General features: G+C 45.9%; 1 protein-coding gene across 4 annotated transcripts in view; it reads right to left on the bottom strand.

Annotated features, from left to right (window-relative positions):
- JMJD1C (jumonji domain containing 1C) overlaps nucleotides 1-16,106 on the bottom strand; it is a 198,287-nt gene that overhangs the window by 37,312 nt on the left and 144,869 nt on the right. For all 4 annotated transcript variants that reach the window (XM_072129490.1, XM_072129489.1, XM_072129491.1 and 1 more), the window contains 5 exons: nucleotides 5,490-5,595; nucleotides 3,910-4,034; nucleotides 2,761-2,904; nucleotides 2,509-2,668; nucleotides 201-1,852 (listed from right to left, as the gene is read on the bottom strand). In XM_072129490.1, the coding sequence (XP_071985591.1) occupies nucleotides 201-1,852; nucleotides 2,509-2,668; nucleotides 2,761-2,904; nucleotides 3,910-4,034; nucleotides 5,490-5,595 (2,187 nt within the window). The remainder of the gene's footprint in view (nucleotides 1-200; nucleotides 1,853-2,508; nucleotides 2,669-2,760; nucleotides 2,905-3,909; nucleotides 4,035-5,489; nucleotides 5,596-16,106) is intronic.

Genomic DNA, 16,106 nt, shown 5'->3' with positions numbered 1-16,106 from the left:
AGACGTTTAAACTAAATACTAAAAAAAAAGTCAAAGAAAAGATCAAAACCTTTTTGGTTCGCAATGCACTAGATAATGGACAACACAAATAATGGTACACAGGTTCCAAGAAAAAGAAATAAAAGTCTATGCAGAGACGAATAGAAATATAGATTATATAGATAGATAAAAGATACTATAGTATGGCTCACACCACTCACCCTTCTTATGGAGGCTTCTGCACTAACATGGTTTTCTGGGTGTACCCATTTGGAGGAAGGCAAGCCAAGGCTAGAATAGGCATGACCTCCATTTGGATACTGCCAAATAATAGGGTATAGTCCCAGCTGGTTGTAAGAAGCTGGAGGATGAGCTTGGCCTAGAAGATGAGGTGGCTGGTGCTGTAACATTTGTTGCTGTTGCTGATGTGCAAGTGCCAAATGGCTAAGGCTGCTGGCATGTGCAGTCTCTAGCTGAGGGTGCCCGCCTAACAATGACCCAGGGGGCATGCCAGGTAGCACCGTAGGTAGTAGGTGAGCGTGGTGGACTGAATGGTGGGCATTAATAGCAGTCATAGGCGTCTGGTTCGAAGAGGACGTTAACATATGAGGGTTGGCTGTTAGTGCTGGATGGTGGTTGTTGGGAGGTAAACATGCTCGATGAGCCGGAGAATGAAGAGGAAAATTGTGCTGGTGCAAATAAGAAATGTGGTTAGCTGCAGTGTCTGGTCCGACAAGTGCTGGGTCCCTGTAAACTGTAAAATGCTCATTTTTGTCTATAATAAGTGGACTCTTTGTAGATTCAATGGCACTGGCTCTGGCAGTCACCGGGTGGAAGCTAGACCTGTGCGTATCACAATCCATTTTACTCAAGGCCCTGACAACTCCAGGATTCTGGTTATTATGATACTTGAGTTTCAATGAATCCGGAGAGTGGACGGGTCGAGACTTCAAAACATCGGGAGAGGAACTGTATTTTATTTTGCTAGGATTCTCTGATATATGCGGCTTTGCCTTAAGGGCATCCAAAGTCTGTTTTTGAAGCCTCTTCTGTTCGTCCGTCAAGGAAGTGCTGCCGATGACAGAGGTGTGATGGATCTTCTCCCTGCTGTTCACCTCCTTATTAGTAGATTGGGGCATTTTTAATACCCCTGAAAGTGCCAAATCTGCTTTACTGCTAACATTGTCATTCCAACCGTGTTCAGATTCCGGTTTCTTTGCACTGGAATAATTGATGGCGCCAAATGATTGCTTGGGGTCAGTGCCTTGTAGCTCCTTCTTGGCATTGGGCTGTGCGTTGTACTTGCTTGAACTGCTTTCCTGGGGTGCTTTGTCCAAACTGTTTTCATTAGTTAAGACACCAGTATTTTTGGGCGTGGGAGGTTTGCTGATGTTCTGATCAGTCTGTAACAATTCGCTAGTGTTGTTCCGCTCTACCACGCCGTCCTGGACAAGCGGTTTATTGGAATTCTGCTCATAAAGTGCTGTCTGTTCGGAGAGGAGGAACTGAGAGTTTTCTTTCTGCAGCTGTAAGTCAGCTGACTTTAGCCTTTCTGCTTCTTGATGCTTTTTATCTTCCTGTATTTCATCCCAGTGAGAATGCCTATCTATTAGTGTCTGTTCCTCAGCCCCCTTGCTACTTTGGGATTTTCCTTCGTCTCCATTTATCTTTGAAGTGTTCTTGCTTTTCAACTCGTTCTCGGAATTCTGCTCAGAGGAAGAATCTATTATCCTTTTATTTGAATTTTCTGAGTCGCTGCTCTCGGAGTAGTCGGAAATATTGTCTGCGCGCAGCCTTTTCAGGATTAATTTCTTTTCATCATCCTCGGGTTTCCTCCTTTTGCTGTGAAAATGTTTGTTCCTCTTCACATTTTCTGCAAACAGAAATATAGATATTAGTCCATGTGCACAGCCGGATGATGTCTTACAAGTCTCTATTGACTTCCAAACTACATGTATTTCTACCTAGAATGAATGGTCTAGGTTTGAACTGTTTGTACGGGTGCACTGACACCATGTAGGGAGCAAATGTCAGAAATATCCTTAGGTATATTCTACCAACCCAGACCAAAATAGCTTTTTGCTTCCTTCCTATACCTTACGGTCCAAAAAACACTCAAACTCAGACAAGTCAAAACAGACCTGTGGGGTTGGTGACCTTTGATCGGAGGGACTGATGACCCAGATCTGAGAGAGGAGGGGGCTTGGAATATGGCAGAACCATATGGTTTCCATACATCCAAGAGCCAAAAAGATCCCGTTGATTATAATGGTGTCTACATGTCGTGGCTGGAATGACCGGCCTAAACGTTCAGCGTGTCAGTACAGTTTTGGCTGCTCAGAGTCCAAGCCGGTCATTACAGCCAGCATGAGAACGTTGAAACTGACCTGACAGAACAAGACATACTTTTAGTACATTCTATCACCGAGTTTGCATTTGTACTTTACTATTACACCCCCACCCATTTACAACAAGGCTGATGATAGATCCTTATCCCAGCTCAGGATTACAATCCTCCCCTACTTGTACCATCATATCTTTCTTCTTTGATCCTATCTTCATCCGGCATGCTGCTGTCAGAACCTTTCCTCTTGTTTAAGCGGGCGTTTCGGTGCTGACTCTGTTTGGTGGAGCTCTGGGAGTTCATTGCTGGCCTGGGACTATTTGCTTGTGCACGTGTATAATGACCCTATAAAAGACATTGGATGTGTATAGAATAGGCACGCACTGATATACAGACAAGAACATACAATTTCAGTAACAGGATCGTAAAACACTTACATGAATTGTGTTGCTGTTCTGGTTGGAGCGCGACCTGCGGCGGCTTGTGATACCGATATTTTCACCTTTTAGTAGAGAATATACAACGTCATCTAGAAAGGTCATCTGAACCATAGAAGGATCAACATTCTGTGGCTCTAGAACCTGGGCCAAAAGACACACAAATGGTAACTGTTATTATGTATTCACATCGTCCTTTTATCCCACCACAATGGTTAAACCTGTTTGTAATGCACATGCCCGCTCACGTCTATCTGCCATGGGGGCGATGGCTCTCCTGTAAGGCACCTGTTCTGAGCCGTCCTTGTGTTACATGGACACCATTCATCTGGATGGCTGCCATAGAAAACTAGATCTCTATAGAAGCAGCAGCAACCGGAGAACCGTCTGGCAAACCATGGCCTTCCCTGGCATACTGAACTATTCACCGGAGGTCCTGGACAGAGCACCAGGGGCTCAAATGACAGTATATTAAAAAGGGGCCTCAGCCTAGACACCAGAAATAGGGTAACCTCTTAAAGACCCCTTCTAATGTGCTTCACACTTAAAGGGGTTGTACCAACTATTTAAGTTATTCCCTTATTCACAGGGAGCCGCTGCTGGGACCCCCGCCGATCATAAGAACAGGGGTCCCGTTCTTACTAATGTGTGGAACAGCATAACAAGTACGACTCCTGCGCACCATTCAATTGTACGGCAATTCCTGGGAAAAGCTCTACATTCTCATGAACGAGGGGGGTCCCAGCAGTCGGACCACGCTAATCAGCTTGCTTTCCCCTCTCCTGTGGTAGGTAATAACAAATATTTGGTAAAACCCCTTTAAGATTAGTTATTCTAGACAGAGCCAACAACCATTTTAAAGTGGTTATTGTTAGTGGTTTTTAATTGATTACCTTATTGGCATAAGCGATCAATTGTAGAATAGTATGGGGGGGTTTACAAGTATAGTTAAGATGCTCAATGGCCATACTATTTATAGTGGTTCTTTTAGGTACTGTAACAGTGTCATACAGAGTTTTAAAAAGGTAGATAACCCCCTTTAAATTCAGTAAAAACTAATTAAGGTCTACACTTATTACACGGCCCCAAACACTGACAGCATTGGAAAGTACAAGCCAGGTGTGTACCTAGCGGTGAGCATCCACTTACCTGGTCATTCATAACAATCATAGTGCGGGTGAAAAGGTCATGGTGAGTTATTATACCAGTGAACCACTGGGTGGCAGAGTCTTGTCTGTACACCCTCACTCGATAGCCGTTTAAGGAGTAAGGTCCTAGGAGCAGAACAATGACACATTTAGACACTCGGAAATCCACGTCTTGATCTCCTTCCAGCAGTTACATCATACGGGGCTGCGCTTCCAGATTCTGACACACAGAAAGCAGGCACACAAACAAATGCTCAATTTTCCCCTTCAACATGTCTACGGGTCGCCATCAACATTTATACTTGATCTGGAGCCAGTCATTCAATCCTTGGAAATACATATAAGAATTTTCAGGTCTGTAAGCAGCATTTCTATGGGTTTATAGACCACGTCATGTAGGCGGAGGACGAGCGCCGATTCGTAATCACCCTGTGGATTGGCGCTCCGTTATACTGGCTGGACACTGACCGATGCAAAATACATGGGGGAGGAATGACGTCTGTGATCATCCATTACACAATCGGAATATTAAGTATTGGCTGATGTATTGCTAATAATAGCACGTCTGCAATGCTATAGAAATGAGGGAACTATATACACGCCAACCGGTACAAGGGACACAATGTGGTTACCCCTGTGTCCTGGAACACTGAACTAATCGGATTCTACTAGATTTCGCCTCCCATCCAATTGTTTACTGTGGCATAACCAAGCCATGTCATTATCTAGAAAAGCATGCTACGTATGGCACTGCAAGGTCTTTTCCGGCCACGGCTGTAATAACACATCTATATGTAGATCATTTACAGCGGAGCAATGTCTCCTAACATCCCCAGTGTGTAGAAGGTTGATCATATAACCCAGACAATAAACCACTGCAATAAAAGTAGAGCAGGTAACCCTCACCTCCGCAGGACAAGGTCATAGATACCACACAGGTAGACAGGGCTATGGATACAATGGGATAAATGTAACACCAGACCTTATACCAGTGATGGTGAACCTTTTAGTGCCCAAACTGCAACCCATACCCACCTGTTTATCACAGCAACCAACATGGCAACTTATTCCCTAACGTATTGCTTACTGCTCTGTTGTAACTTTCAATCATATCAGTGCTCTGAGGACACCAATACAGTAGATTTGCCTGGATAAGGAGCAACAACGATAATTCTGATCTGTCCACACCTTCCCACCACTCCTCTAGTCCCAGGCTGCGCTGTTTCTTTATTATAACATTTAGCATGACAAGTCCTGGGCTGCCTGGGATTGCAAGTAGATAACTTTAGTCCTCTTTGGTGATGGCCTGGGTGCCCAGAGAGAGGGCTCTGAGTGCCACCTCTGGCACCCGTGCCATAGGTTCGCCACCACTGCCTTATACATTTATTCAGTATATAATATGTGTTCCTGCATATATCCAACATTTTTATAACTTATAAGAACCCAACTACAATAGCTGTACAATACAAGATCAATATGGTTACAATACAAGACGGATATCATATAAGATAGTTGCACCAGATGCAGACAAGACTATGGACACTCTGTATACACCATGGACTACAGAAAGCGATCACTCACCTTGCATAAAAATCTCCTGAACCTTGTGTTCTTTTACCCAGGCTTTCACCTCCTCGTGAAGCTGGGGGTTGTCCCTGAGAACTGGGTTTAGACTGTCAACTTCATCCTATAAATGCAAGAAAACCAGCGGATTAGTTGGCCCATAGATCCGCAGGGTACATGGCAATAAATAGGAGCATCCAGGATCAGCCCAGGAATCTGGACTCGTGTGAATTCAGACTGTAGACACCACGTTGGTCAAGGAGGAAAATAATTCATTTATTTTTAGTAGTGAGCTTACTATGCCGTCTACTGTATATAGAACAGCGACTAGACAGACTGAAGAATGCTGTGTGCATTACTAGACAGACCGCATACTACTTGTATTTACCTACCACCCCCATCATTTATACCCAACGGCTCCTCTGACCCAGGTCACCTACCAGGAAACAAGTGCAGGGGGGCAAATGTCATCAATTCACTAACTAGGACGTAATGACCATCCATCCCAAAAGACAATATACGACTATGTATAAAGGAGTCAACATCATTGGTGTCTCCATTGCTCTGTTCGGATCCCCTCTTAGGTTGGTTATAACCTGATCTAATCAGGGCATCGGTCACTGATGCATTCAGGATCGATTTTAGGACAAAGCCAACTGAGTGGCAGAGGGCACCAAGAGCAAAACACAAGGTTTTAGGCTCCAATTTCTTTATACCAGAATATCCAATTTTAAAAATCGCTGTAGGTCATCATGTTTCTACAGCTCCCATGCAGGTAACGTGTCTCCATGGTAACAGACAACAACCCAATAGATATGCCAATATGTGTCTGAATTCCGCCCATAAAATCCAGGAATCTAGAGTAAATAATTTTCTGCTGTGTCTTTCTTTAAAGCTTATGAATAGGGTATGTATACATGCCATCCACCGTGCTGTACTGTTATTTTTTTAGTCCTTTCCTAGTCTGCCTAATCAATGATCCAAACATTTGCTCTTAAGAACCCCTGGATGGACCACCGGGTGATGCTTAGTCCAGGAGTATGGCAAATTTTAAGCCCATTGCCCATAGGCGAGTTTGGTCTGACAAAATAGCTTGGAGCGCTTGCAGGATTTGCAGGATTGCAGCAGGTTTGTTCCGTTCAGTGATTCTAGGATCGCTCCGCTAAATCCCTCGAGTGCATGGAGAGAGTTTGTCAGACCAAACACACTCATGGGCAACAGGCATTAGGTTCAGCCAAGAGCCATGTCCATACTACATTAAGACCACCAAATCTAATGTAGTAACTCAGAAAACACAGGGAACCTCCGATTTGCTAAATCAGTTCCATTACTATGAATACAAAAATTCACTACAGATGGAATACAACTATGGAAATAACGCGGCTTGTGATATCTGTGCAGCTCCATCGCATCGCGCCGAGGATGTATATTTTTAGCATCCTCCTTTACAGCTGCCGTGCCACCTGCCTTTTGATTCTGAGCGTACAGTTCTATCATAAAGGCCCGCACTACAATGGGCTCCTATTCCATGAACAGGACGGCATTGTCTGAGGAGCCTGGCCTCTCCGAGTGAGCAGAATACTTGTAATGTTGCGGTGCCAAATTCATTCATTCCTCGCTCAAGAGACAGCGCTTGTTCACAGGGTGACAGGCCGAAACAGGGGGCTCCAAATTTACAAGTCAATAGGATAAAACCACCTATATATAATTGCCTTGTTATGACCATTAACCAGTAATCCAGGGGGTGATATCTTATAAAATTGACAAATACAAGGCTGCACTTTGCTAGACGTTTCGCACATACAGTCATAGTAGCCACAAAGACTCCAACAAAACCCTGCAATCGCTATGGGATCCATATAGAAATCCTCTCCCATCGCCGGGACTCCAGGTATGAATGAGACACATGCGGATCCCTGTGCCATCTCTCCTGGTACTTACGCGAGTCTGTTCAGGAAAGAAGATGCCATTTTCAGCAGGACAGAGGCAGACGCCATGGCAGGCTGTGTAATGTCTCCTATACAAGATAATGGCAGGCCACAGATGTTTTCATGTGCATACACAGGGGAATCCAGCGATGTGCGTCAGCCAAAAGCTTTGTATCACTTCTGCATAATGTTTTCTTCTACCAAGTGTTACAGGAAGTTCTCTACAACGGAAAGTGAATCGCCCACACTGAGCCGCACCGGTCTCCCATCACCGCGGTCTCTCTATTATCATCATGACCACAACGTGAAGATCGACACCCACACGCCCCATGACCTCCAGCTCCATGCACTTCTATGCCATCATTACAAGCCTGCCCCCTACGTGTCACTGAACTGCAGGGCACAATAAGATGATGAGCCACATCTGCCGCTCAAACATTTGCACAATAAGCTATTGATTTAGGGACTTGTGAGGGAACCCGTGATGACGGCGCCCAAGCACATTATTCAGTTGAAGCTGCTGACATTCTGCCTCAGTTCACACTTGAGGCAAATCACATTAACCTTGAATGGCCAACTGTTGGCTGTAAAAGCATACGCCGGCACCGTCCGCGGGTCTGAGGGCACATACGCCGGCACCGTCCGCGGGTCTGAGGGCACATACGCCGGCACCGTCCGCGGGTCTGAGGGCACATACGCCGGCACCGTCCGCGGGTCTGAGGGCACATACGCCGGCACCGTCCGCGGGTCTGAGGGCACATACGCCGGCACCGTCCGCGGGTCTGAGGGCACATACGCCGGCACCGTCCGCGGGTCTGAGGGCACATACGCCGGCACCGTCCGCGGGTCTGAGGGCACATACGGCGCCACCGCCCGCGGGTTTGAGGGCACATACGGCGCCACCGCCCGCGGGTCTGAGGGCACATACGGCGCCACCGCCCGCGGGTCTGAGGGCACATACGGCGCCACCGCCCGCGGGTCTGAGGGCACATACGGCGCCACCGCCCGCGGGTCTGAGGGCACATACGGCGGCACCGCCCGCGGGTCTGAGGGCACATACGGCGGCACCGCCCGCGGGTCTGAGGGCACATACGGCGGCACCGCCCGCGGGTCTGAGGGCACATACGGCGGCACCGCCCGCGGGTCTGAGGGCACATACGGCGGCACCGCCCGCGGGTCTGAGGGCACATACGCCGGCACCGTCCGCGGCTCTAAGAGTATATACGCCTGCAATGTATTTACCTCTGTGACCTCACACCTGAGTAAACTTCAAAAGAACAGACTGCAGAGTAAGCAGAAGCCGTGCGTAACCCTAAGTACCAGTTCTTGTTTGCAGATATGTTGCTGGATGTTATTACAGGTCAATGTGTCACACACAATGCCACCGTGTCACAGGTGGAGCACCCACAATATGGCTGGGTTTGTGCCCTCCTCACCAAGGTGTACCCGCACGGCTTTTATTATTATTATACGGTCACAGGTGGTTTCCTATAGCCTGACAGTAAGCATGCCGCTCACGTAGCACCGGACACATTTGCTAGTCGCACACAAGTCGGCAGACAGAGTTGTGGCTTTGGAGGTTGGCAAGTTTACAGTGCAGAGTGTAAAAATAAAACCAGAGAAAAGGCTTAAACACACAGGGGCAGGAAGGAAGAGGGCACACAGGAGCCCAATACCACGCCACCATAAAGCTCCAACATGGATTCTCACAAATTTCTGTGTGTAAAATCAGCGTGAATATGTCCTGTATCCTGCCTCCGATCGTTTCCATGGAAATCTATTACGTGAAATAAATTTTCACATATGCCCCGTGATCTTTCATAGAAGACCATGATCTTTTGAACATGTATATGTTCTCAAGATTAAGAATTGCCGGAACACACTGCAAACACATTGCATAGAGACTGTGGATATTGTCAGAATTTGCCAATAATCTAAATCTATGCCTTAAAGGAAATCTACCATTAAAATCAAGCATGATAAACCAGGGACACTTACTCATAGATGCGGGCACAGTGACGGTGGTAATCTTATTTTTGTTATCCATGACCTCTTACAGTGTAAAAAAAATCAAAGTATGCTAATGAGCCAAAATGGCCCTGGAGGAGGGTGTCGCCAGAAGCCCTCCATGCTGTAGCTTCATGAGATGTTAGAGTGAAGGATAACGTCCCCCCTCCCACTGTGTCCTCACTGCGGCTGAGCAGGGGAGAGGGTAAGACTGGGACCTGCTGTGTCCCTGTGAAGCCAAAGCACAGTGGGCTTTTGTAACATGCCCATAGCCCTTCGGGCTCTTTAGCATAATTTCAAAAGTTGATTTTTGAAGGAATGAGGCCGCAGATAACAAATAGAAGAGGATTACCACAGTCATGGGTCTGAGTAAGTGTCCCTGGTTTATCAAGGAACTTAAAAGGGACAGAGAAACACTGCAGCTCTTTTCTTTTCCTGACAAACAGGGCAAGAAACCATTCCTATTGGCCGCTCTGGGTGTGGTAGAGAGCAACTGAGCATGTGTGTCCACCAGCTCCCAGCTTATTACATGGACATAAACAATGCCATCCACACTGAACACTGCCATAACCGTGGTAGAACCATACTGTGTCCTCACTTTACAGCAAGTTTATGGCAAATGTGAATTTATTCATGGAGAAAAAAAAAAAATGAAGGAAGGAAAAATGGCCTTTGCTCTATATGAACCTGGGTAAACTACTGCACCCATAACAAAGACTATGATGAAACCTCTCCATATCAGTAGTGAACCTTCTCCATATCAGTCCTTAATAACGTGTGGATGATCCAGAGTACAAGCCGCGCAGCATTCCTTACAGCAATGCAAACAACAATAGGCTGACATTCCAGGCGGATCTATAAGGTGACGCTCTCCATACTGTGTTATCAGCCTCCAATACAGAGAGACGCATGGATGTCAACACAACAGCAGGTGCACCATGAACCCTCTAAACAAACTGATGGCGTGAGACAGCTGGAGGCCCCGCTGAACCTGTTCCTCTGCTGTCAGAGTCTTTATAATGTGGCTTTACTCATGCAGTAGCTTTGGGTATTAGAGAATTCTTCTATCACTGACAGAGAAGGGTTTCCATCAAAGCCTCCATCTAATTGTCCTCCTGCCTTAGGGGGACACTTGCTATAGGGTGGATTTACACGGAACGCAACACCAAGAGCCACCAATGTCCTACTGAGGCTTGCCAGACCATCCCAAGATTCAAATTTGGTTTTGGAGAACAGGGGCGATGGCCATATCGGTTATATGATGGAGACACCCATGCCTTTATGACCCTCCAGAGTGTCCAGGAGGTGACCCATTTATGGGCAAGAACCACAGCTCTATACACACTACAACCCTATGCCCTTTAACCTTTTGATCACAATCTCAAAATTGTAAATGGGATCATCAGAGCAGAGAGAAGTCGTACAGTAACGTTTGGTACAGGGAACCTCTAGTAGATACTCCTGTCCATAGTGACAGAGCACACCCTGCACCAAGGCTCTAAAGACCATGATGACAATAACAATAGCAGAGAGCGGGTAGGAAGATGTTACAGATACCCACCTTGCACAAACATGTTTTCTTCACATTGGGCGCAGATAGTAATACCAGTTTAGCATTTTGTCTCCGAGGTCTGCCTTTGTTGGCGTGACAACTCGTACAAGGCTCGTCAGAAAATCAAGACTAAAGCTGCTCTGTAAATGTGGACGTGTCTGCCAGCAGATTAACCAGTCTGCTCATTACCCAACCTGGCACACAAGCAGCGGCATGCAATTATGCCCGTCATCATCGGAGGAGACTGTCAGCAAGGCACAACCTCGCTCCGCTTCTTCCTAGGAGGATTTACTGCCGGACAAACGCTACAACATCACGAGGACACCGGGCTAGTCAATGAGCCGCATCTATAAACCTATAAAACATCCCGAAATATAAAGGAAAAAAACACTGCTATGTTAATATTGCCCACTAGAGGTCGACATAACGGACGCACAGTCCTGCCCCAAGGCACCTGGCGATAAAGAACAGGTTCTTATCAAAACCAATGGCCCCCGGTCATGAAAATGAGCGACCGCTTTCTGCAGGGAATGATGACAGGCAGGGAATTACATTTAACTGCCACGGATTCTAAGTATCTGCACAGTGTAAACCATATGGTGACATCATGGAATATTCCCATTTAGTGCTTTATATGACCCTTTCATACAATGTTGTATTCTCTCCATTTCATTCTGTCGAAGGCCTATTTCCCACTATTTACTTGCGCTGTAATCTTGTCCGAATGTCCAGCCCGAACGCTTAAGAGACCGGAACTGGGTCACAGACCTAAATCAGTAAAATAAATTATATATATATCGCTTTATATCTTCCCAAGTTTCATTGTGCAGCCCCATATAATACGATATAGAATAGATCGGTATCACCCTGTTTCCCCTAAAATAAGACATCCCCCGAAAATAAGACCTAGTACAATTTTGTTCAGGGTAAGAAATATAAGGCCTCCCCTGAAAATAAGACCTAGCGGCAGCCATTGCGGCAGTTCCGCCCAAGCCGTATATTACTATTAGGAAATCCTTATAAATGCTGCAGAAGGTTGTGACATGGGGAAGAATTCATAGAATTAAATCACCGGCTGTTGTGCTGCAAATGTGATACCGGCAGCTCCCAGGATAAGAAGGGTCATTTATGGAAAGTGAAAGTGAGGCGCGGGCCAATGATTCCAATAGAAATGGAGTCACAAGTCATACAGCATGAAATTTAGAGTTTGGAGAGTCATAAGGATGTTAGAGAAGTTGATTTTTTGTTCAATGATAAATGTAAATTCTTGATCATGGAAAAATAAGACATCCCCTGAAAATAAGACCTAGTGCCTCTTTAGGAGCAAAAATTAATATAAGACACTGTCTTATTTTCAGGGAAACGGGGTATAACAACCTGACTGCGCTGAGCAAATCACACAGATACATTTTAATGTACAAAACATTCTAATTTTACTCAATCCTTATCCATTTGATTTATTAGGGGAAAAAACCCCAGTAACGTTTACATGTCTTCATCCATTGCAAGCAATCGGTTTTGTATATGGAAGGATTATATAGGTTCTCCTACCCCTCCGCACCTCCGTTATTCAATGCATTGAATTATTTCTTAAATAAAAAGGTTCCTGGCTCTTTAAGGATTCAGAAATTCTGACAAACTCATTCTTCCTTCTCTCCCCTTCCCCCCTCCCTATAGTACTTATCCTAGGAACAGCGAGAGGGGGACATAAATAAATGAATACCGACCAGTGTTTTATGAAACATGACTAGGGCTTGGGTGGAATTACTTGAAGTTCCCAGCAGATGTCTGGCCCGGGATCAGGATTCGGAGCACACACTTGGAACATTTCGACTGCGGCTACTACACGCATCCCTTCCAAATAATTGCAGCTGCTGGGGGGGGTTCTCACCAAGCGCAGCGGGAGACTTAAAGCAAACCCCATAGAACAGGGGCAACATGACAAGTATTACACCTATCTGACCAACAATGATGTATGTACTATGATGCAGGTGTACGAAACACTTGACAGACTGATGGACAAGTCCTTTAATTGGAAGACTGACAGTAATGGCGCATTCATTCTTGTAGGCTTTCTTACAGGTGTACAGAAACTTCACACTTTCAATGTCACAAACATAAAATCCTGGGGTCAAAGGGGGCCCCTGCTGATGTGTAATATTGTAGGTTAGGATCAGGACGAGAGGAGACCTGGCTTATATTATAGGGCCGATAAAAACATTTCTTTATAGAACTCTCAGGTTTTCTGTCCATATTAAGCAACCCAGGATTAAATAATCAATGGTAGAGGTTAGGCGAGGGGCTTATTCAAGCTAGTGGCTTCTGGGCCCCTTCAAGAAACAAGAGGAAGGGGCTACACCATATGACTTGTACTGGGCACAGCGGCTGCAACTGGGTATATAATAGAGATGACCACTGTTACAGACCGACATAGGGTACATCTGCCCCCCCCCCCCCCCCCCTTCTTACATCTCAAATTGAAGCCTCCATATCAGATGCTATTAATTAATTATTATTAGTGACAGATTCAGGCTGTGAACTGCAATTTCCAGTCGTCCTCTTCATCCATTTCTAGAGACCGTCACACAAGACAAGCCTCACCGAGATCCACTGATCGCCTCTAGTGGCAGTACCTGCTACCAGTCCTGTATCACTGCAGATGCCACAGCCGTGTCTATGCCAGGGAAGGCTGGGGATACACAAAGACCACACATACCAAGGAAGAAAGTTGCTGAAGAGCCAGTTCTTGTTTGGTGGCAGATGTGGGTGGAGGGGGATGGTGTCCGGTCACGGCGGTGACATAACGCTTCTGGTTTTCCTGGCTCACTGGGCACATTGAGATGAACGCTGCACCTTGTGCTGGTGAACAGGATAAGGGGTTTCCTCAGAAAATACCATTCATAAAATATACTACAGGCAGTCCCCGGGTTACGTACAAGATAGGGTCTGGAGGTTTGTTCTTAAGTTGAATTTGTATGTAAGTCGAAACTGTATATAGCTGTATATTTTATAATTGAATTTCTAGACAATTTTTTTTCTTTTGTCCCAGTGACAATTGGAGTTTAAAAATTTTTGCTGTAATTGGAGCAAGGATTATCAATAAAGCTTCATTACAGACACCTTACTGCTGATTATTGCAGCCTGGGACTATAGTAATGTATCCAGAGAGCTTCACCAGAGGTCACAGTGGGCTGAGAGGTCCGTCTGTAACTATGGGTTGTCTGTAAGTCAGGTGTCCTTAAGTAGGGGACCGCCTGTATTAGCAATACTCACCATGGTCATACACATGAGATAGGAGTCAGCTGATGGTTGTATGAACCCTGAATGACTGGACAATCTCAGGGTGAGCGCTCTATGTGACTGTGTAAGGCCAAGCTTAAAGGGGTTTTCCCACGGACAAAAATTAGGCCCTATCCACGGGATAGGGCTTAACTTGCTGATCAGTGGGGGTCTCAGTGATGAAGGGTCCGATGGGGTCCCACGTACCTCCGTCGTATCCCCTGTCGTTCTGTCAGATTTATGGAGCACACAGCCGCACATGACCGTTCTGCTCCATTAATCTCTATGAAGCTGACAGAAATTGCTGAGCGCCGCGCTCACTGATCTCCGTCAGCTCCATAGAGATTAATGGAGCAGAACGGTCATGTGCAGCCAACTGCTCCATTAGTCTGAAAGAGCGACGAGGGGTCCAATGGAGGTACCTGGGACCTCATCGGACCCCTCGTTCTCGTGATATGAGGGGGTCTCATCACGGAGACCCCCACAAATCAGCAAGGACTTTTGTTTGTAGGAAAAACCCCTTTAAGGTGCAGGTTGAATTATTTGAATATTTATATTCACCCCCTTCACCACCAACATTAAAGAGCCTATATTCTCGCCATGATTGCTACAATCAGGATGACTTATCTGTTGGCTCTAGATCTTACATTTACTATGCAAGTCACGGCTTTTATTCTCTACGCCAGGCAGCTACGAGGCAGACGTGTAGGCGTATATAAGGTCAGGAGCCCGGGGTGTACGCGTGCTCTCTCACCCAATGTCCCCTGATGGTAACACTACACCTCCATTACAAACCCTATCATTATAGGAAGATCAGGACGGTATCTGACACATCAGCTAAGTGTCCAGAATGAGAAAAAAAAATTACATGAGGGGGAATTTAAAAAAAAAAATAATAATTTTTTTTTTAAAAAGCCACGAAGGAGAACATGGTCCTCCCTCGGTCATGTGTCACATAGGATGTCTGCCGTCACATGTTCTCTAAACTCACACTTTCACCCTCTATATTTAGTGTCTTATCTAGTTTAATAATTAACACCGTTATGGACTTGCCTCTTCTGTGCTGCCGATTACTCGTTAAACTTTTAGCTGATGCCTACAAGTGAGGAACGCTAGGATGTAGACAGTGGCGTAACCAGAAGCTGATGGGCCCCAGTGCAAAGTCTGTGCCAGGCCCCCGACTATAATGTATGTTTTATAGTAATAGTCTTCTCATATGGGAAAGTGACACCTTACGGGCCCTCTAAACCTCTTGGGCCCGGGTGCCACCGCAACCTCTGCACCCCCTCAAGTTACGCCCCTGGATGTAGAGATGATATAACCCAACCAAGAGTGATCCGACACCACACAGTACAAAAACCCAAAGACCACAGCCAATGCCAAGAGGATCCATGGAAACCGGGAATATAATACTGGTGCCCCTCCTGACCCCTGCAGCAGTGCACTTCCTGTCCACCAGTGATTGGCTGAGCCCATCCTAGTCCTTCCTGTGGTGTCAGGAAGTGGAATATGTTGGGAACCATAAGCAGCAGTATTGGGAGAACAGCAAATACTCCTATTACGAGACCGACCCTTCCAATAATTTTAGTTTGCTGCAAAACACACATCTGGCTACGTAGGGGGCAGTACTGAGCATGAAATCTCTAATACTCAATCTTACTCACACGAGTGGATGACACCCATCATGCCCGCTACCTGTATTCAGCCTCCTCACACACAGATGCTGTATACAATCTCTAACATATAAGTAGAGCAGTGAGATAATGGGGTCCGCCAGCTTTTAGGTCATTGCAGCCTTGCCCCTGCTGTACACATAATTGTGTGATTCATAACTGTGTATTATATAAAAGAATACAGATTTCTGGGATT

This window comes from Engystomops pustulosus, chromosome 11 (assembly GCF_040894005.1).
Source record: "Engystomops pustulosus chromosome 11, aEngPut4.maternal, whole genome shotgun sequence".
NCBI classification, from domain to species: Eukaryota; Metazoa; Chordata; class Amphibia; order Anura; family Leptodactylidae; genus Engystomops; species Engystomops pustulosus.
This window is presented reverse-complemented; position numbering and strand designations above follow the sequence as displayed.